The following is a 22,702-nucleotide window of genomic DNA, read 5'->3' as shown; positions in this document are numbered from 1 at the left end:
TGTTTACTCTAGAAAATGGAACCACACATCGAGTTAAGCCTCGTGGTTTGAAATGTGGTTCAGTGAAGAAGAACGCGAGGCCTGGGGGCTGGAGGGGGAGAAGAGGCACTTATTTTGCTTACTCCTAAAAATAAACATACAGATGATAAATTAAAAATACGATCCCCAGCTTTCAGGAAAGGTTTATTATGGTAAGAGTGCCTTCCGAACAATCAACTTGGAACAAAATGAAGAAAACTGGTGCCCGAAAGAACCACCTGCAGCAGAGGAAACACAGGCCCGTTTCCAAAGTCCAAGATTTGACGGGCGGTTTATTGCACAATTCATGTTCAGAGGTTCAGGTCAGAGAAAATTTGTTTTTTATAATGGAAATAAATATCATGGAATTATACAACCTGAACTGTTGTTAAAAACGAGGACAGGGCTGTTAATGATTACTTGGATATCAGAGCCAGGGGGGAGGAGCTTGATTTCAGCAAGAGCTGCAGGGTCGACATGACCCCAGGTGGTCCCCTCCACGGGCTGGCAGGCAGAACCACTGCCGAGCCAGGGACAGTGTGTACGACAGGCCTCTGCTCACCAGTAGCCGCTTCCCACAGCAGACAATTCGGCCTATTCAGGGTGTAAATACTCTGCAGAGCCACAGCCCAGAACCCCGAGGCTCCCCACTACTCCAGCAGCCCACGGTGAGGAGGGCTGGGCCCATCTGCAGGAGGCCAGCAGTGGATACGTGGAGAGGAGCAGCCACAGCACTCCTGGGGCTCCAGGGTAGGCCTTCCCTGGGCTTTTCCCACCTCTCAAAATTTGGCACCTGCTTGTGCCCCTGCCCTCGTGACTCCCAACCATCTAGTGCTTTGCCTCTTCCTTGCAAACCTCCCTGTACCCCAATGCCATCCGGCAGATTTGGGTGGGCAACGGCAGGTCCTGCCAAGGTGTGGGGGGCTGTGGGCTTGTGTCCCCTGCTGGTGGGAGGAAGAGATGACAGGGTGAGCCCTGGGACCAGGGGTGACCCCACTCTCCCCAGCCAGGTGCAGTTGGAACACTTTGCTCTGAGCTCTGGGAGTGGGAAAAAAGACCAATTTTCAAACCCGTTTGTTTCCAGATAAAAAGCTTATTATAAACCCAGAATTCTCTGCAGATTCACTTAGTAATATTTCAACAGAAAGAGGTGGTTTCGGGAAGCCGATTGAGCAGCTGATTGATCCTGGAGCCCTGAGCACAAGAAACTCCTACCTCCCTTTCCCTTTTGGTTTCCACGTTCAGGCTGGACTGCAGGAACCGTAGTTCGCAGCCTAGGCGTGAGGGCTGGCTGTTCCGTGAGTACCTCCAGATGGACGAGAACTACCGGGTGGCTGGCGGTAGCCAGCACAGCCTAGACAGCCAGGTTCGGGGACCCTGGAGGGCGAGTGCCCAGGGCCCTTCCCTCCAGGAGCATGATCCTTGGGGACAGTCACCGTGCTGTGGTCTTGTCCAGGTGGGGCTGCCTCAGTTGTACCTACAGCACCCAGAAAAGCTGGGGCGTCTGCACGTCCCTGCACATAATTGATATGGTACCGCCTTCAAAAGGAATAATATAAAATAAAAACATCTGATGTTTGGGGTTTTTCCCTGTTTCCAAATTTGTAGACTCCTGGGGAGTTTTTGCAGCTGCTTTTTAATCTGGTTCCCTGGACAGTTTATCCATCTGTATCAATCCTGTGAGCTGTAAAACAAAAGACAAAATTAGGGTATTAAAAGACAACCAGTTCCACTCCCTCTTCCACCCAAGGAGTGCAGCACCCACACTGAGAAGAATGCAGAGAAGCAGCTGGATGTTCTGTTATACCCAGAACACAAGAATGCACTCTAATTCTACCTGCAGCAGGACCAACTCCTTGGCTATCAGCTACAGGCTCTGTGCCGGCCACACCACCAAAGCCCACAGGCTTCCACCGCCCCCAGGGGGGCATCCCCCACACCCAAGAGGCCACTCTGGTACCCTCCCGGCCCCGGGTCAGTGGCTGAGGCCTCTCCCTGTCTGCAGCCGGGGGGCTATCTGTGAAGGGGCGGCTACTCACACTGCTTTGGTATCCTCAGGGCCTCGCTGTCAGAGGCCATCACCTGATGCAGAACCCCGCGGAACTGGTAGAGCACTTTCAGGCTCTTCTCTTCACCCACGCAGGGGTCGTAAAACCCCGGCAGCCCAGCCTGTAACGCGAGAGGACAGCGTTACACCAAGGATGCAATGGCTGCCACCGTCGGGCACAGGTAGGAGGGGCTGGGCTCTCCCCGCTGGGGCTGCCCCATGGAAGATGCAAACTTGAGCTTTAGGAAAAGCAAGTCAGAACCCTCAACAGCGGTATATTTGGTCCCCGACTTCCCTCTCAACGGAGGCCCCTTTCACCGCAACAAATGAATCTCTCTTCACGGATACCCCCAAGACAGAAACTCCAGGGTGCCGGGGTTGCTTGGTCTGCACGTTATTTCTTCGTTTGTATGGTGCACGCCCCACACACCAGCTGTAAGCCCCGCACGGGCTTCCCGAACAAGACAAGGAGCACACATTTAAAGGGGAAGCTCCACGAAGGCAGGAGGGTTCTGTTTCATTTGTGGTCGTACCCAGAAATTGCTTGACACGTAGAAGCTCAATAAACATTTGTTGAGTGAGTGAAATAAAGGGGAAAGAAAAGAAAGGAGAGAGGAAAGGGTCCCAGTGTTGTCATGGCTCAAGTGCCGGGAGCCCCTGGGCAGTGAGTGCCAGCTGGACGAAGGGCGGCCCTGCACAAGGTGGCCGACCCTTTCAAGGGACCAGGTCGTTCTGGCCAGACCCACCCCAGGCCCCACACAGCCTCTTTGGCCATTTTGGTTTTCTCAGCACACGGCACAGCTGTACCTTGGACGCCTCTGTGAGGAGGAGCTTTGAGTCCTTGACCAGGCACTGCAGGGGGACAGTCACGTCGATCACTTTCACCTTTGCCTTCTTCTGGCTCTTGTCGTTGACAAATTTCCCGTACCAAGCGTTCACGATGATGAGCCCTGCAGGGGACCCCTGGTCAGGGCCAGCGCAGGGCCTCCTCTGACATGTCACCACGCAGCTCAACGGCAGCACTGGGCACTCCTTGGAGACCCTGAGCTCCCACCCCGTCCCGAGAGGGGGACCATCATGCCTTCTTACCCATTCTGGACTCTTCTGCCTCAATGATTCTTCGGACAGATTCCTGCATCAGCCGAACCTGCCAAAGAACAAGGGGGCACCATCAGGGCTTCCCTGTGTTCCCCCTCTTTCTTTAGAGGTTCACAGATGGGAGGTGTCCCTGGAGAACAGTGACAAGTCTGGGGCTCCTTGGTCTGTAACCACCCACCTGCTCAGGGTTCTGGCAGACAAGGGAGGAGGGGCCTGGGAGATCAGCTCCTGAACTGGTGTGTGTTAAAACCCCACCTCTGCAGGCAGGCTTGGGGTCAGCAGAGAACCTGCCATGGCACGTCCCAGCCACGAGCCCCAGGGCCAGTGGCAGCACCCCACTCCCTTTCTGGGGGTCAAGTGGACGTGTGAACCCAATCCAAGACACTAAACATGTCGATGTTTAAAATTAAAGAACATTCCCTTAAAGAGTAGGATTTAAGCATCTCTTGGCACCAATCCACTGGGGAAGCTGCACTGTCCCCTCACACAAACAGTGCCCACTGCTGCACACATGGCCATGGCATGCTCAGGTCATCTGCCTGGGGATTGCACATCAGCCCTTGCCCAGTCCACGATGAACCTGAGAGTGACCCCTGCCACTTATCCGGAAGACCACTGTCACCTTAAGTCCCGTAAAAGCAGTTCATTCAAAGGGGAGAAAATCAGGACAGTACCCTCAAGCTTTAAAAAAAAAAACCCTGGTTAGGGAAGCGGCTGTGGCTTAATCAGTTGGGCTCCCGTCTACCATATGGGAGGCCCTGGGTTCGTGTCCCAGGGCCTCCTTGTGAAGGCAGGCTTGCCTGCATGCTGCGGACAGCCCCTGGCCCACAAGCGCTGCAGAGTGCTGCCCGGCCTGCAAGCAACTGCAGAGAGCCGACTCAGCAAGGTGATGCAACAACAAAAAAAGGGAGACAAGTAAAAACACAGAAGAGCACAGCAATGGACACAGAGAGCAGAGAGCAAGCAAGCTGCAAGGGGGGAGGGGAAATAAAATAAATACACAGAAGAACGCACAGTGAATGGACACAGAGAACAGATAGCATGCAAAAAGCTGTTGGGGGGCGGATTAAAAACAAACAAAAAACCCTTGTTATACCTCTGGAAGGGTCCTGTATATAATCTTTGGACCCCCATTTCCAGTCTTGTGGCCCACATGCAACATAAAGACTAAACTGAGAAATGATATTGTGGCGGAAGAAAAGCCTGAGACCTAAGGTCCTTGAGACCAACAGGTTGTTTGCAAAGTAGATTCCCATGTTACCCCGGTCTAAGAAATGACTGGTACTGGAAAAGAGAATGAGGAGCTTCCACAGTGAGCACTCTACACTGTGAGGAGGAATGTTCAGAGATGGTGGTGGGTCACGGGGCTTCCAGGGTAAGATCAGCACATCACTTACAGCAGCTTCTGCCTCCTGTTTCTTCTGCAGAATGTCAGTAGCTGTGCTTTCCCTCTGCTTCTCCAATTCCCTTATGCAAGAAAAACACAAGCCACACATTAGCACGGTGTTGTACAGCAGTGAGTCAACAGAGCCCCCTCGCTGGACCTGAGCCCAGGAAACGGGCTGTGATCTTACTGGATTCCTAGTTCTACAACTTAAAAAAAAAATATATATATATATTCAAGAGAGTATCGAGCAGTGTGTTAGTCATCGGCCTGTGCAGCTTTCATTCTACCCCTAGATGGCTTTCCCTTTTGTCCCCGAAGAACGTACAGGAAACCCGCTGTCACGCTCTGGAACCAAGCCCCACCTGATGAGAATCTCAGAGGAGAGGGAAGTGGGAGGTCTGGTGGAGGGTGAGATCACAGGAAATCCCGCCAACCTTCCAGGATTTTTTTTTTAGCACCGATGAAGAGCATTTTATTAACATACTTAGTTACAAACAGTTTAAATAGAATCACATCTGTCTTTAAAGATAAATCACCTAGAATGTTTTGTTTTTCAAGTTTTATATTCAGTGAATATAAGGAAGTTTGCTTTTATGTTCATTTCCATTTTGAACAGTTAACTCTTTTTTTTTTTTTTTTAAAGATTTATTTATTTTATTTAATTTATTTATTCTCTCTCCCTTGTTGTTTGCACTTGCTGTCTGCCATCAGCTCTCTGCAGTGGTGCAGGCCAGTTCACCTTCACCAGGAGGCCCTGGGAACCGAACCCGGGGCCTCCCATATGGTAGACAGGAGCCCATCACCTGAGCCACATCCGCCCCCCAACAGTTAACTCTTACACCTTGTATTTTAAAATGTGCATTTTAAACATAGAATAACATTTAATTTCTTCAATTGGAAACACTTGATTTAATAGTTTCATCATTTGAAATAAATCCATTAAACTTAATATTTTTTACTAAATTGCTTTCAATGATTCAAAACAAAAAAAAAAATAAGGTCCATTAGGAAGAGAGGACAATGAATTTTGCAGGGAAAACGAATGCTACTTCAGACATACAAATGTATTTTCCTCTTCGCACAGCATAGGGCCTCTGTCACCAGCTCTACCTGGTCTGCGTTCTGGTCTCAAGTTTCCAGGGGAATTAGCACCCTCAACAGCAGTCATTCAAAGGCTAGAGGGGCCAGAAGAGGACATTCATGCCTTCCTCTGGATTCTCTAAGTTCAATATTTTATTAAATTAGATCATTGTAAAGTAACAAATCTTAACTACTTCTCAGTTTTCTGTAGAGATGCCCTCACTGAGAGTTTAAATTTAACGGTATCTACAAGAAAACACTACATAAATTACATTTTCATGACTTCCAAGACTCCAGCTAATGCAGGTCTCTTTTAAAAACCTAGAATCCATTCTTCTTTGAATTCAGTGCCAGGAAATTTGTTAGAATAAGAAAAAGGAAAACTTTATTTCTTGTGGTCATGGTTTATAGTTTCAAAACTTGGTAAAACAACTCTAATCCTTTCTGAAAGTAGGAAAGACATGAATGAAAGGAGTAGAGTAGTATTACTAATTACAAGGATTTCAATAAATACTTAGTATTTGTGGAGCACTTATTATGAGCCAGATGCCAAGCTAAGTACTTTACATGTATTAATTAATTTAGTTTTTCACATAACCCTATGGGGTAGGTTCAATGAGTGCTCCATTTTTAGATGAGGAAACTGAGATAAAAGCTGTTGAGCCACTGTGCCACGGCACGTTTGCACTCACCTCTCCCTTTGAGCCCTGAGGTACGGCTTGATGACCAGACGGTGCAGAGCAAAGTAGACCGCCAGAGGTGCCACGGTGGCGTAGAACACAGCGCTGGGGAGCAGCTGATCCGTCAAGTGAACGGGGAAGAAGTAAGTCTGGCTGGCCCTGTTTAGTCTGAAAACAAAACAAATCAAAACCACAGGTCAGGTTTCCTGGGGGAAGGATGACAGGGGTCTTAGCTCCAGGAGGACTGGCCTCTCAGAGACGCAGAAGCCAGGAAGTCTACTTTATAACCAACTCCTTGGCTGGCTCCCGACCACGAAGGGGAGCTGCTGGATCTGATGTTCCTGACAGAAGAGAGGGCTCCTAACTGCTGACCTCATGGGCAGAGCTAATGCTTCACCAGAGCAGATGTCCCTAAGACTTACAGTCACATCTCAGCTCTCAGTTTATCTGTCTGAAAGAAGTTTATGAATATCTCAAAAGTTACCAAATAAGAGATTCTCCTGGCAGTAATGGCTGAGTACCTCCTACTGGACCAGTCATCCAGGAGTTATAACAACTGTAAACTGTGGACTACATATTTTTAAAAATGCCTTAAGGAGCTGGACAGTGACTAAAGGCAGGTAAATACTAAAAGGAGGTCTGAAATGGAGATGAACTGAATGGCACACTGCTGAGTTTCTTGGTGTAACAGTTTGAGATTATTTTTGTGAGTCCCAAAAGAGAGAGATTGTTTGTAAACTCATCTGTTCTTCCGGGTGTGAGACCCTTTGAATGTATTAAATTCACCTAAGATGTCTTTGATTAAATTACCTGTTAAGATGAGGGCTTTGACTCCAACCACGTGAATAGGTTGTGACTCAGACTGAGTCCCCACCCCTTGGTGGGATGATACAAATGGACACTCACTCAAGAAGATACACGGAAGAGGAGAAAACTTGGTCATTTTAGTTCTGCCATGTGACAGAAAGAAGGCTGAAACAGCTGAAGTCCCAGGAGGAGAGATGAGCCATTGCCTGATAGTTTATCAAAGAGTACAGAGCACCTGAGCAGGCCCGAGAGACCAGGCAGAGATCACCCGCCATCTTGCTTCAAGACATGGTAACTGACTTTGGTGAGAAAGCAGTCTTAAGTTAGACTCTTTAGGGCTTTGTATCTATAATCTTCTACCCCAAATAAATACCCTCTATAAAAGTCAGCAGCTTTCTGGTACTTTGCATCAGCACCACTTTTGCTAGTACACATGGTAAATTTTCATTTTTTAACAGCTTTCAGTGTGAGGGCAAGCCCCCATCTGTACCACACTGGGTGGCTAAAAGTTGGAAAGAAACCTGCAATTGTACTAGACTAAAGAACCAGAGCCCAGAGTTTGGGGCAAGCATATCAACTGGAAAGTAGGAGGGGATCACCAGAGATGAGAATCCCCAAATTCTGCACATAAACGTGGCACAAATCTCTAGCTGATCCCTGATCTACCTTGTGGCCTAGCTAAGGCTATAAGAACTGTACCAAAACTTTGGCTGTAACTCACCAAATAACATCCAAATTGTGCAGTTTGAGTTCAACCAAGTTAACTATCTTCTAAAATGAAAAAATCAACACTCTGAAGAAACAAAACATAGTCTCTACTATGCATCATTCACAATATCCAGGATACAATCCAATAATACTCTACATAAAAAAGAAAAAGGGGAAAACAGATGGGGCTCAGGCAACTGGGCTCCTGCCTACCACATGGGAGGTCACTGGTTCAGATTCCAGTGCCTCCTACAGAAGACAGCGAGCTGGCGTGATGGGCAGGAGCAGCAAGTTGACACAACAAGAGACACAAAAAGGAAAAACACAATGAGAGACACAACAAAGCAGGAAGTAGAGGTTCCCAGTGCCTCTTAAAGACAGCGAGCTGATGCAACAGGCAGGCTCGGCCAGCTGACACAAGATGATGCAAATAGAGACATGGGGAGGAAAAGCAGAATGCAAGACATAAAAAAGCTGGGAGTAGAGGTGACTTGAGTGATTAGGCACCTCCCTTGCACACCAGAGGTCCCAGGTTCAGCTCCCAGTGCCTCCCAATGAATACAGACAGACACAGCAAATAAAAAAACAAGGGGGTGGGGAGAAATAAAAATCTTAAAAACAAAACAAAACAAAACAGGAAGACATGACACACAAGAAGAAAAGATAATCAGCAGAGACTGATCCCAAGATGACCCAGATGTTAGAACTTAGCAGTTATAATGGCTATGTCTTTGAGTGTAGTTGTACTACGTTCAAAGACGTAAACTATACTCATAACGAATGAAAAGATAAGAAATTTCTGCTGAGAAATAGAAACTATAAAAAAGAATCAAACAGAAATTCTAGAGCTAAAAACCAAAGTACCTGAAATGAAACATTCATTGGTGGGCTTGTAGCAGTTTGATATTATTGATGAATTCCAAAAAGAAATATTGGATTATGTTTGTAAACTGATCTTTTCCTCTGGGCATATTAGATTATATTGGATTCATAAGTTTACTTGATTAAGTAATTATGTAAATCTCTTGTGCCTGCAGGGTACCAAAGGGTGGGGACTCACAAATAAAAAGGCATGGCAAAGGACAGAGTTAAGGGTTTCTGATGTTGGAGTTTGACACTGAAGCCCTAAACTGGAGCCCTGGGAATTAAGCTCACAAAGGAAACAGAAGCAAGCCCCAGGAAGAGAGGAACCCAGGAAGCCTGAACCCTGGCAGATCTTGCTCCAACACATGAAAATAGACTTTGGTGACGGAAGTAACTTATGCTCTATGGCCTGGTATCTGTAAGCTTCTACCCTAAATAAATATCCTTTATAGGGAAGTGGACTTGGCTCAACAGATAGAGCATCTGCCTACCACATGGGATGTTCACAGTTCAAACCCAGGGCCTCCCTGGCCTGTGTGGAGCTGGCCCATGCGCAGTGCTGATGAGTGCAAGGAGTGCCGTGCCACGCAGGGGTGTCCCCCACGTAGGGGAGCCCCATGAGCAAGGAGTGTGCCCCGTAAGGAGAGCCGCCCAGTGCAAAAGAAAGTTCAGCCTGCCCAGGAGTGGCGCGGCACACACAGAGAGCTGACGCAGCAAGATGACACAACAAAAAGAAACAGATTCCTGGTGCCGCGGACAAGAATACAAGTGGACACAGAAGAACACACAGTGAATGGACAAATAGAACAGACAACTGGCGGGGGGGGGGGGGGCGGGAGAGGGGAAGGGGAGAGGAAAAAAAGCCCTTTTTAAAAAACAACCAATTTATGTATTTTGCATCAGCACCCCTTTGGCTGACTAATACAGGGCTTAGCAGCAGACCGGAGATAAGAAAGAGCCTCAGAGACTTGTGGGAAAACATGAAAAGGTTTAACATGCTCAATAGAGAAGAGAGAGAATAGATAGGAAAAAATAATTGAAGAACTAATGATCTAAAAATTCCAAATTCCAAATTTGATGCCGGACATACATTTACAGATGTAAAGAAGTTTAGCAAACCCCAATAAGGATTAAAAAAAACAAACAAAAACAACAACAACATATCTAAGTATATCGTAGTCCAACTGCTGAAAAGCAACAATAAAAAGAAAACCCTGAGTGGCCAGAAACAAAAAAAGGCACATTACATAATAATAATTTAATGATTACTGACTCCTCATCACAAACAATGGAGGCAAGAAGAAAACAGAACGTCTTTAGAGTGCTGGAAAAAAAAACAGAATTAAGAAAAACAAAACCTGTTAACCCTGAATTTTCTATCCATTGAAAATATCCTAATAAAGCAATGCTAGTATTTATAAAGAACATCCAAAATTTAAAAGTACAGACAACAGATTTGAATTATTCACTAAAGAAGATATATGGATAGCAAGTAAGTACATGAAAAGATGTTCAACATCATTAGACATTAAGAAAAAGCAGATCAAACCCACAATGAGGTAAACCTATATGACTACTAAAATAACTAAAAAATATATATATATATCAGGAAGCAGATGTGGCTCAACCAATTGGGCTCCCGTCTACTATACAGGAGGTCTGGGATTCGATGCCCAGGGCATCCTGGTGAGGGCAAGCTGGCCCATGCAGGAATGTGGCCCCACACAGGAGTGCCGCCCTGAGTGGGAATTCTGCCTCGCGAGAGAAAGTTGCCCCACGCAGGAGTGCCGGCTGATGCGGAAAACTGGTACAGCAAGATGATACAATGAGAGACACAGAGGAGAGAAAACAAGATGTAGCAAACAGGGGAGCTCAGGTGGTGCAAGAGAGTGATAGCCTCTGTCCCACTCCAGAAGGTCCCAGGAACGGTTCCTGGAGCCGCCTTATGAGAATACACGCAGACACAGAAGAACACACAGCGAATGGACAGAGAGCAGAGAGAGGGAAGAAATAAAATAGATTTAAAAAAAAAAAAAAAAAAAGGTGCTATGGCAGTGTATGGTATGCCTTTAAAAAAAAAAGATCAGCCATACCAAGGATTGGTGAGAATATGGAACAAATGGAATTCTCATATGCTGCTGGTAGGAATATAAAATGAACCAACCATGTTGGGAAACAGTTGGCAGTGTCTTATAAAGTTAAATACACACTTACCATATGATCCAACCATCCCACTCCTAAGAATTTATTCAAGAAAAATTAAAACTTCATGTTGACACAAGACCTCTATGGGAGTATTTACATTAGCTTTACTTGTAATTACCAAGAACTGGAAACAAATCAAATATCCTTCATCTGGTAAACAGATAAATTATGATAAAACTAGAGAATGGAATACTACCCAGCAATAAAAAGGAACTGATACAACAAGCAACAACATGGATGGGTCTCAAATGTGTTATGCTCAGTAAAAGGACCAGATTCAAAAAACTACATATGAGGAAGCAGATTTGGCTCAATTGATAGAGCATCTGCTTACCACATAGGAGGTCTAGGATTCAAACCCAGGGCCTCCTGGCCTGTGTGGTGAGCTGGCCCATGTGCAGTGCTGATGCACGTAAGGAATGCCATGCCACGCAGAGGTGTCCCCCACATAGGAGAGCCCCACGTGCAAGGAGTGCGCTCCTTAAGGGGAGCCACCCTGCGCAAAAAAAGCACAGCCTGCCTAGGAGTGGCACTGCACACATGCAGAGCTGACGCAGCAAGATGACACAACAAAAAGAGACAGATTCCTAGTGCCTGCCAAAAATCCAGGTGGACACAGAAGAACACACAGTGAATGGACACAGAGAGCAGGCAACGGGGGGTGGGAAGGGGAGAGAAATAAATAAATAAATAAATCTTAAAAAAAAAAAGCTACATGTTAAAAGATTCCATTTATGTGACATATTAGAAAAGACAAAAATACAGGGAAAGAAAAGAGGTCCGTGGTTGCTGGGGCCTGGGGATGCAGGGAGGGGCAGACTACACCAAAAGGAACAAGGGAATTTTTCAGCCATGATGAAAATATTCTGTTACCTTGATTGTGGTGGTGGTGATTACATATTGTGATTGTCAAAACCCATAAAACTGTACATTAAAGAGGTTGAATTTTACCTTATGTAAATTGCACCTCAATAAACCTGAATTGAAGCCACAAGGCTAGAGAGGGCCTGCTGAGGAGCACCCAGCCAGCACAGTCAGAGCAGAGGCAAAGCCAGTGAAGACAGGTGCAAAGCAGGAGGAAGGGCCAACTGGGTCAAATGCTGCAGACAGACCAAGCGAGAGGCAGAGGCTCAGGTACTGCGGGCAGCAGGAGAGGGCGCCAGCCTCACTGAGGCCACTGAGAAAGGCTATTTCTGGAGGGACTGGGGAAGAAAGCTTGGAGTTGGTTTAGAGAAATAAGAGAGCAAACACATACAACTCTATTTTAAAGAATTAAAGTACAAAGGAAAGGAGAAAAATGGGGCAGTAGCTGGAAGAGTATGTGCTAAAGGGAGTGTAAACTGATAAGGGATGGGACGGAGGGGGCGAGCGCGAGAAAGAGCGAGTACACACAAGACACAGTGAGCGCCTGACGCCTGTGCACAGGTGGTGAAGTGGGCTGCAGATCAGATCGGGGGGTCAGCGGGGAAGGCAGAGGGTACATCAGAGACGAGGATGCTCTAGCACAGCATGTGGCTCTCTGACTGCAGAGACTCAGAACTCAGTCACTGAATGCTAGGACTTCTGTGCTCCTTGGCATCTGCCCACGTGCCAAGGATGGAAGCAACTGCACCTTTAAGAATGAAAGGGCAGAGCCAAGGCTATTTCATCCCTACCCCAGGTGGAAATCAGCTGGAGGGCCAGTCTTCCTCAGCCAGAGGGATCTAAGTTGAACTTACTTGACTTTGAGAGAGACACCCTGTGGGACGCCGACGCTGACAGTTGCCCCGAGAATGCTGTGCCTGGAGATCTTCCTCTCTGCTCCATACTCCACCACTGTCCCGAAGAAGCCTGCCCTGCAGAGACCAGCAGTGAGGCAGGGGACGGTCACCAGCTCCTCCCCATTCACCATAGGGAGTGGACACTGAGACCGAGGCTGTTCTCCACCCTTCCTTCCCCCTGGCCTCTCCCACTACCCACGGAGACCAGGTTTGTGACGGGTGCCCTCAGACAATTGACAGCACCAAGCAAGGAGCCCTTGGTCCAGTTCTTCCACTGGACTGAGTTCTCAGGGACTGGGACTGCATGGTGTGGAATCCCTGCTTCCCAGCAGCAGGAGGCACCCAAGAAACGTTACCCACATGGGAACCTGACACGAGAAGCCTCCTGACTCCAATTAGCTCCACGAGCAGAACACCCTCCGCCCCTCCAGATGCTTCCCTGGGAACCTGGCGAGAACTTACTTCAGGGACCCTTTCACACGGGTCTGATCATCATCCTGGAACTTGTGCTGATAGCTGATCAGCGCAAAGGAGTGTGGGATTCCAAGCTGAGAAGAGAGGGGAAGCGCGCAGGGCTACTGTGAGGGACTTTTGTGGAAAGTGGGTGTCTACCTCTCCACTAGCTGCTGGGCGTCCATGTGGGACATGCTGGGTATGCGTGTAAAAACTTTATTAGGAGGGAAGCGGATTTGGCTCAACGGATAGAGCATCCGCCTACCACATGGGAAGTCCAGCGTTCAAACCCAGAGCTTCCTGACCCATGTGAAGAGCTGGCCCACGTGCAGTGCTGATGCACTCAATGAGTGCCATGCCATGCAGGGGTGCCCCCCGCGTAGGGGAGCCCACGTGCAAGGAGCGTGCCCCATAAGGAGAGCCACCCAGTGCGAAAAAGTGCAGCTTGCCCAGGAGTGGCACTGCACACATGGAGAGCTGATGCAGCAAGATGACGCCAACAAAAAGACACAGATTCCTGGTGCCGCTGACAAGAACACAAGCAGACACAGAAGAACACACAGTGAAGGGACACAGAGAGCAGACAATGGGGGGGGGGGCAGGTAAGAGGAGAGAATAAAAATGAAAAATCTAAAAAAAAAAAAATTTTTATTAAGAGCCAGCATTTCAAAACTGGCAGCTTTCACATATAAGCCCCACTTTGTAGCTCCTTGTGAAAAGTGAAAAATCCCAGCAACCCTGAGCCTGCATTCTACTGTGGGCGGCTGGTGTCTCATAGCCTGCTGGCCCCTCGCTCACCCACGGCACTGGCCTGGCCAGGAAGCCCCTTGAGCTCGTGACTCTGCTTCAGGGCAGCGCTGACCAGGCCAGCCCCTGCCCTGATTCTTTGGCCTTCTCCCAACCAGGTGATACTGAAGGGGCGCTCTGCTTCCGGGCGCTCGGAGTACAGACTCGAGCGGGCCGGAGGGTCTGAAGGGTGCCCGTGCTGCCTGAGCACTGGGTGGGGTGGGGAGGGTGTGGCTCCCACACGGCAGCTCCTCTGCTCACCTGCAGGGCCACGGTGAAGTGGCTGGTCTTGGTGTCCCGGACGATGCTCGTGTTCATGGCCGACTGGATGCCCCACCGCCACTGCAGGTAGCCCACGGTGTTCTTGTCCAGGTTCCGGGCGAGGACAGTGGTAAGGCCCGGCCGGATTCCTCGGGATGAGAACTGCAGGGCACAGTTTGTCGTAACAAAGCTAAAGGGACACACAGAGAGAAAGGGGCTGGGATGACCCCGGCTCTCAGCTGTTCCCCGCCACCCCTGCTCATTCTCACACCCACAAACCCTCAGGCCAGCACCCGGGAACCAAAGGCAGGACGGAGCGCAATGGAATCACCTGAGTAAACCAAAAACCACTGGTGACTGGCTCCCATCGCAGGTCTCCTGAGCTCATTAGTGTGGGGGGCAGTTTGTTACATGGGCTTGAGTCCTCAAAGCTTCCTAGGTGATTCTAATGGCAATGAAGTTTGAGAACCACTTACTCTGCGCCCACCCCAGACCAATATACTGTTTCTGATGGTGTGCCCAAGGCCCAGGCGATTCTGATGCACACCACAGTTGCGTGTTACTGGCTGCAGCTACTTGAAAAGCTGGCACAGCGGGCAGTTCTGGCAAACGGCCTTTGCAGTTGGCTTCCAAGGGAGCCCGGCGCCACCTTGTGGCGAAAGAGAGGTATTCCATTTCAATCACAGGTATTCACACCACTTTGCTTCTGGTGTAGAAAAGGCAACACCACTAGCCTTCTTTAGTAAACTGCTCGACGTTCAGTCAACTGACAAAGGGCCGGCACTTTAGCTCCTCTCTCTCTGAGCACTGAAGATGATGTTTTTGCCATAAAAAATAGTAAATATAATTCTTATCATTATCATTCCTTTACTCACAAACTTCTAGTAGCTTCCCACAGCCAAATGAATTAAGAATAAATTTCTTGGCTCTCTCTGCCTAGAGAAGCCCACATCAAATCTCCATGTGTATTTCCATCCTTCTCTCCCATTTCTCAGCAAACTCTGTTCTTTCTCCCCATCTCTCAATAAATTCTTTTTACTGGCCTAACTAAACTGGCGTGTTCTTAAATTCTTTCATGTGACATAGCCAAGAACCTAGAGGAATCCCAGACTTCCCCGCTTCCTGTGGTGAGCGCCAGCCAGCGAGGAGGTCTAGTGCCAGGTGACCCTCCCCGATGTCCACCAGGGACTGGTGAGTGTTCTCACGAGCCACGTGGGATTTCATCCAGCTCCACAGCTCCAACCAACGGCGTCGGGCTGTCCTCGACCTCAATAGAATAGCCAGAGTCTACACAGAGAAGTCAGGCAGGGACTCCTGCCCTACCCAGCAGGAAGTAACTACTGAAGAATGACCGTCACCCCTCAGCACCCCTTAAGACTGAGGGCGTGAACGCTGAGGGGGAGTCGAGGCTGAAGATGAGTCTAAGGCCTGGCAGAAAAACACGGCCATGAGACATGTGGCCCTGGAACCTGCCTGGGAACGCCGTGGGAAAGATGGCACCAAGGAGGCTGCCGAGGGACCCCATGAGACCGTATTTGGAACGAGGTCTCACTTGGGGTCAAGGAAAAGCCCTGTGTATCCTCAGGGGCCTCATTGCTGGGCCCCCCGGGGAACCGACGGGTGGGGTCATCAATCAACCAGCAATCAGCAGGGCCTCTCCCCTGACCACCAGCAAGGGGGGGAGAGCTTAAAAGGGGACCGCACAGCAGATCTCCATCTCTCTGCCTAGAGGAGCCCGCATCAAATCTCTGTGTGTATTTCCCATTCCTCAGCAAGCTCTATTCTTTCCCATTTCTCAATAATTCTTTATACTGGCCTAACTGAAAAGAAACAATAAATTTCTTACTCTCTAAAGGGCCCCCAACCCAACATTTTCTCTCATTTACTTCACACTCAAGGCAAACTGAGTAACTGCTCCCTTTCCTGCTGTGGCCACACTGGGCTCAGGGGAGGCAAATTTGGGGAGAGAGCAGCCACTCCAGCATTTCCAGGCAGCATCAGGGGGCGAAAGCGAAAGGATCTAAGTATGAAGAACAACACCCTTGTTTTCACCAAAGAGCTAGGGTTTTGAGTTTTTTCACTGTCTAAGAGAGAAACGCTGACTCTGGTGGGGACACTGGACATGGAGACGCCACCTGGCCACCCCCCTTCCTGGGAGTTAACCCCACACTCCCAGCAACCTCCGGATCCTCAGTTTGACCCGAGGATTAGGGGCCCTGAAGAGCTGGCCTACACGAGCCTAGCCACTGCTAAGAAACGGCCGGCCTTGTGCTGGGAGCCAGCCATCCTGTGTGTAAACCTGCATCCTCAAGCCCGAGAGAACCGCTGACGCTCAGCGTCCAAACCTGCGAAAGCTGACCATCGGCCCTAGGCGTTTCCTGACCACTGAAGGACAGGCCTGCGAGAGGTTCATGCAGAATGAAAAGGCGAATAGATGTTCCTCATGAAGTGTCTCCTAAACTTGCTGGAATTAGTAACCATCTGGGGCGCTGGATAAAACTATGGGTTTCCAGGGCCCTTCCCCAGAGGACTTGACTCAGTCGGTCTGGAGGAAGCCAGGGAATTTGTACTTTGCACCAGAGTGACAATTCCACGCAGACAAGGTTAAGAGGCACGGCTTCATATGCTCCATCCCTGAAGTTCTGGCTGAAAGGAGACGTCTCTGCCCTCTTCCCAGCCTGCTGAATCCAGACTCCTAGAGTGGAGGCCAGAGGAGCTGGGTTCTAACGGCATCCAGATGGTTACTGGCATCAGGGAAGATCTGAAAGCACCCGCCTAGCTCAGTGTTCTCTGCTGAGAAGAACCTGGGTGGCTCTGCTCAGCCATATGCATCTTTACAGCCAAGCTCTTCACTGCCTTCAGGGAGCATCGCCAACGAGCGGACCCCGTGTTCTTCTCTCACACAACAGCTACTCCTCCTCCCCGTTAGCGTGTCCTGCGAACATGCCCTGTGGACTGAACCACTAGGACGGAGGGAAGGCCTAGGTTCGACGCACCCGGCCCCACCTGCCAGGTACATAGATACGTGCTCAGTCAGTAGTGAAATAATTTTTTCAAATATATACTACATAATAGGACTCCTCAATCTTTTTTATTCCCTAGAGAAAAGAGATTTTATTTTACCTTCCACCCAATTCTCTTATCTGAACTCATGCTGATACCTCCATAATGAGCACGTCTATGGTTCTAGAAGGGCCAGCGAGGTGCGATTCAGGGAGTGTAACGTCACTGCTGGAGCAAAGACGCAGGCAGACAGGCTGTGGCATGAGGCCCGAGCATGAGCCCATCTAAGTGACAGCTAGGGGGTTGGACAGATCACCTCCCTGCTTGAAGAAGCCCTTTTCATAGAACTTTGGACAGAAGGCCACATGCTCTGTAACAAAGAAATGCTCCACAAGGCCCGACGTGTCTGAGCATGGTGGACCAGCATACCCTGGAGGTGCTTTTCCTCCATTGTTGCATGTGGTCCCCACAGCCCACCACGAGGCAAGCAGGGAAGGGGCGGCCACAGGAGGGGACTCCGGGCCACAGCCTGGCCCAGGGCTGGAATGGAATAGAGATCGTCCCCAACCAGCCCACTGTTCTTCCCAACGTACACACTGCCGGCCCAGGGCAGCCTCAGGTCAGTGCTGCATCGAGGGCAGATAACCTTAAGTAACCTTGACAAAAACCCAGAGGTCTGTTCTCCAAGTCAACAAAAAAGGTTTATCTCTTATATTTACCATCTTGGTGTGAGATTACGGAACAGCTTTAGACCAAATAAGGGCCCCTGTAGATCTCCAGCTCCAAATTCTAACTGTTCAGGGGGGAAAAAAGAACAAGTATTAATGGTGTTTCCATCTCCCACAGAGAGCTGGGCTCTGCATGTGCCTTGGGTCTCAACCCCTTCCTGTAACTTGGAGCCATGAGCCCTTGCCAGGACTCCAGAAGCAAGAGGTGGAAGCCTCTGCCCCACGAAGACGACGGTCCCCACAGATCCCGAGGGGCCAGAGCCTCGTGATGCCTGCTTCTGAAAGGAGCCCCCGGGGGAAAGAGGGCTTGCCTCTGCCCCTTCTCCCCCCAGAGCGCAGGGCACTCCTGCAGCACTTTCTGGGTTCCAGTCAGAAGACAAGACTGACCACCCCCTCCCGCCATGGCAGAAGATGCTGCCACCCGCGGGGCCCACTGCCGAGGGTGAGGGCCCTCCGCCCCCCGCAGAGCCTGCTTCTCTGCATTTTCCTCTTGCTCTGCCCGCTCCGCTGGCTGTGGTCTCACAGGTGACTGCAGATGGTTCTCGGGGGCCTGCTGAGAAAGCCCATCCATCAGCAGTTCTCCACTCGCACAGCCTTGGAATGCCCGGCAGCTGGTTTTGGCGGCCTCATTGACCAGTCTGGGTGACTTTCAAGGCCTCCTCAATGTTAATCTGATGCTGCTCAATTTGCTCGGCCCAGAGCACGGAAACAGCAATTCGCTGGCCCAGAGCACGGAAACAGAGCCCTGGTTCTGAATTGTGAAGAAAGTGATCAGCCCACAGGCCTGTGCTTCCAGGGAACAGATACAGAGTTTCCAGAGGCTGGATTGCCAGAAGTTGGCATCTCAAGGGGGATCTGGGCAGGCTGAGAGGGCTTCTTTTCAGGTACAAAACATATTTGTCTCTCAGGCTCAGGCATGTTTATGGAAGTTTGAGACTTGGAATTCTGTTACGTGATGATAGGGCCACCCCAGAGTCACTTAGAGGGTTTGCTTTGAGAGTGTAAGTGTTCAGAAACGAGGCTTGCCAGCGGCCCACGCTGCCAGCCAACTGCGTTCTTACCTCTCCCCAGCCCTTCGCAGAAGTGACTCTTCGGAGAGCAAAGTTAACGGAGCCCCCTCCGTTCCCATTCTGGGTTGAGAGGCTTCCAGACAGGATGGCTGTGTCCGTAGCTGTCAAGGGTGCCTAGGAAAGGATGCTTGCTGGTAATAAATGAATTAAAGCAGCAAGAAGCTCCAATCATAGCAGCCTAATGAATCCATCGTCAGTGCAAGGCCTGAAGGATGCATAATGTTTCTCACATAGATACCCGAACTGCCACCAAGGTGATATATTTTGCAAAACTGGATGGGCAAATTTCAAAACCCACGGGGAAGCCCAAGGCTAAATGCAAGGGCATCAGACTGCACAGTGACGGTGCCACGTACCCCCACTGTGGGGTGTCTGGGACTTTCCAGACCCTACTGCCACCAGGGCTGGGGAAGGGACTGGGACCTCCCCATGGCTTCCTTACTGATGCTGGTGGCTCCTAGAGGGGATGAGTTCCCCCAAGTTTGGACTCCACATTCCAGGCCAATACACTTGAGAATGAACAAATGGGCTGAGGAGGCAGACCCACTGTGACCCTGGGAGAAGAGCCTGACATTCCCGCATCCAGGTATCGGGTATAAAGGTGACATCCGGGGGACGCCAGGGCTCAGGAAGCAGAGCTGCCTGTCCTCTGGCATACACAGACCGAGCCGTAAAAGGAGGACCAGTTCTTAGACTCAGCCCTGGAGGCCTGCGTTCGCTCCTAAAGCACCTTGACCTGAGCTTCTGCTTCTCCCAGCCCACTCGTGTTCCTAGCTCTGGAGACCTGGGAAGCCAGTGCCGGCACTCAGGTTGGCTAACGTCGTTAGAACGGTCACAAACCAGGCTGAGGCTGCAAGTTGCTCTCTTTGCAAGTTGCTAATTGCATCCTTTCATAATGAAGATGGGAAAATCCTAACAGACTCTCACTGCAGCTGCCTGGCATGCTGTATCCTGTTAACCCAAAACCTGAAGTGGGAGAGGTGTGTGTGAGCTGACCTCGATGGACTGGGAGATGTGCATTTTGTTGATTTCAATCTGCGGAAAGCCGCTTCCAGATACGTCTTCATATTCCTCATCATAGCGATCAAAAAGGTCAGTGGCATCTACTCCAACGCTGATGGTTCCCTGGAGAAGAAAAGCGAGCAGTCAGCACGAAGGGGAGGTATTTGTAGAAAGAAAACCAGCATGGTGCTGAGGTGGTACATCGTCTCCCTCCACAGCCCCCTGGGCCCAGGTAGGACCCTCCACTCCTAGGCCCACAGCGCCTGGCTCTCACAGCTGAAAGAAAGCCGAACGGGTGCAGAGCCCTCCAGGGTGCGAGCGCTAAAAGGATCGCCTGACGGAGTAGACCAGTCACTGCCTCAGAGCCAGGACATGCCGTAGACCAGGGTTAGAAACAGGAAGACTTTCAGAGAGAAAATAAGACTCACTCTGTGCTTCTAAACAGAGGAATTCTGGATGTGAACTGTGAATGCATAAAACAACCTAGAAACCAGCTACATGGATTAAACGTTTCTCTCTAAACCTTACATCACTATCTTAAAACTTACTTTATAAAAATACTTTCTAAGATACCGAAATGGAAGCAAAATAAATTATAAGCAAACAGGGATTTAAAATTTGCCCCACTTTCTGAAATTAAGAATTTCAATATGAGAAACATACTGCCATATTTTCTCAAGAAACAGTAAGATGAAATTTTGCTGATAAAAATGTTCCTTACTCAGAAAATCAATGTTTATTATTGCTTTTTTTATATTCAGAAGACTTTGCAAATGAGCATGTATCTTAGTTCAAGGTAAGAAAACCTGACCACACATACACATTTTCTTTTTTTGATTATTTATTTATTTATTCTTTTAATTTCTCTCCCCTTCCCCGCCTCTCCCCTCCACCCCAGCTGTCTGTTCTCTGTGTCCATTCGCTGTGTGTTCTTCTGTGTCCGCTTCTATTCTTGTCAGCGGCACTGGGAATCTGTGTCTCCTTTTGTTGCGTCATCTTGCTGGGTCAGCTCTCCGTGTGTGCAGTGCCATTCCTGGGCAGGCTGCACTTTCTTTTGCACTGGGTGGCTTTCCTTACAGGGTGCCTCCTTGCACGTGGGGCTCCCCTATGCAGGGGACACCCCTGCATGGCAGCGCACTCCTTGTGCGCATCAGCACTGCACATGGGCCAGCTCCACATGGGTCAAGGAGGCCCTGGGTTTGAATCGTAGACTTCCCATGTGGTAGGCGGACGCCCTATCTGTTCAGCCAAGTCTGCTTCCCAATACACATTTTCATTATATTCTCTGTGGCCCATTTTTTGGGGTTTGATTTATATATAATAAACTGCATCCACTTGAAGTATGCAATTCAATGCATTCTGACAGATGGATACATTTGTGAAACCACCTCCAGAATCAAGATACAGAACATTTCTCTCACCCCCAGAATGTTTTGGGGTGTGTGTGTTATACGTTTAAATAGAGCAGTCAATGAAGGCCTAAATGAAAAGGGACCTGTGGACAAAGGCCTAACAAAGAGGCGGGCTGTGCCTGTGGCCCTCTGCTGAAAAGAGGGGATGTGGAGATGGGGAAGTTAGAGGGGCTGGGGTGCATGGGGGGGTCAGGCAGAGCATTACAGGAGGGCTTGCCCAGGACAATACCAATCTAACCCTGTTGCCCTGGTTGGCTTAGCAACTATTCCCGAGTTTCCAGTTTTTACTCAAGTATTCTTATTATTGAGAGTCACATTCAACTGAGAAGCCAGGATGGGTGTGCCTTGCACTTCTGCATCTGCCAAGGTCTCATTTAATGGTGTGCAAGGTGCATGTGACTAACTCTGAACAGGGACCAGCGGTAACCCATCACCTTACTCCCATCTCTTAACAAGTGAACTGAATAGCTGGACCCTACCTGGCACCAGCACGCAGGGTGAGCACTGATAAAATGGTTATGAGTGGCAAACGGCTTCCAGTCTCAGCTGGTGGTGGGAGAAGGCCTAGATGCTGTGGGAGGAAGTATCAGATGCGCTCTTGGCATTTGAGGCAGGTGGCCAGTGAGATGAGATGAGATCAAGTCACTGGTCAGCCACATGATGGACAACTCTAGGTGTATGTAAAATACGTGCAGGAAACAGAGCGGGTAGTGCTGCAGAACATTTAAGAGAATAGTCTGAATGCTTGCCACAGTGGTTTGTGTTGGCTACTGTGTGCTATAAATCAGGAGCTGGCGTGAATGGCCAGAGAAAGTATCTTAGGCTTTGAGGGCCATACGATCTGCCGTAGCCAGACAATGATAAATGAATGGGCATGGCTTGTGTTTGGTACAACTTTGCTCATGGGCACTGAAATGTAGATTTTATATAATTTTCACATCACAAAATATTATTATTTTTATTCCCTGACCTGTAAAAATATAAAAACCATCCTTTGTTCACAGGCCATACAAAAACAGGTGTTAGGTTGAATTTGGCCCATAGCTGGCTTGCCAACCCGAGATAATTCTACAACTTTTTATTTATGTTTGGTAATGTTCTCTTTATTTTATGATAAATCCTTTAGGCAGCAATGAGTTTAAGCTTGGTGTGGTTTAATGAAAAAAAAAAAAAAAAGTTAAGTAAATTTCTGTTTTCCCAGAAAGTTTATGTTGAACTTGTAAAAAATGTTTTTCAACACTGACCATCCATAGAATCAATGCTATGCACACAAAAATCAAAAGTCTCAGATCTGCTAAGGAAACATAATGATCTTTGATAGTAGTTCTTTTAA

The 22,702-nt window shown here is 48.9% G+C and overlaps 1 protein-coding gene across 2 annotated transcripts in view; it reads right to left on the bottom strand.

Annotated features, from left to right (window-relative positions):
* Positions 1-166: 166 nt before the first annotated feature.
* Positions 167-22,702, bottom strand: part of DNAJC11 (DnaJ heat shock protein family (Hsp40) member C11) — a 74,947-nt gene continuing 52,411 nt past the window's right edge. For both annotated transcript variants that reach the window (XM_071217800.1, XM_004455291.4), the window contains 12 exons: positions 19,952-20,080; positions 18,947-19,069; positions 17,877-17,950; positions 14,155-14,344; positions 13,117-13,202; positions 12,613-12,729; positions 6,323-6,478; positions 4,561-4,630; positions 3,155-3,212; positions 2,873-3,015; positions 2,058-2,187; positions 167-1,702 (listed from right to left, as the gene is read on the bottom strand). In XM_071217800.1, coding sequence (XP_071073901.1) covers positions 1,677-1,702; positions 2,058-2,187; positions 2,873-3,015; positions 3,155-3,212; positions 4,561-4,630; positions 6,323-6,478; positions 12,613-12,729; positions 13,117-13,202; positions 14,155-14,344; positions 17,877-17,950; positions 18,947-19,069; positions 19,952-20,080 — 1,302 coding nt within the window. In that variant the 3' untranslated portion in view covers positions 167-1,676. The remainder of the gene's footprint in view (positions 1,703-2,057; positions 2,188-2,872; positions 3,016-3,154; positions 3,213-4,560; positions 4,631-6,322; positions 6,479-12,612; positions 12,730-13,116; positions 13,203-14,154; positions 14,345-17,876; positions 17,951-18,946; positions 19,070-19,951; positions 20,081-22,702) is intronic.

This window comes from Dasypus novemcinctus, chromosome 9, assembly GCF_030445035.2.
Source record: "Dasypus novemcinctus isolate mDasNov1 chromosome 9, mDasNov1.1.hap2, whole genome shotgun sequence".
Taxonomy (NCBI): domain Eukaryota; kingdom Metazoa; phylum Chordata; class Mammalia; order Cingulata; family Dasypodidae; genus Dasypus; species Dasypus novemcinctus.
The sequence above is the reverse complement of the archived record's forward strand: the minus strand, read 5'-3'. Positions and strand labels throughout refer to the sequence as shown.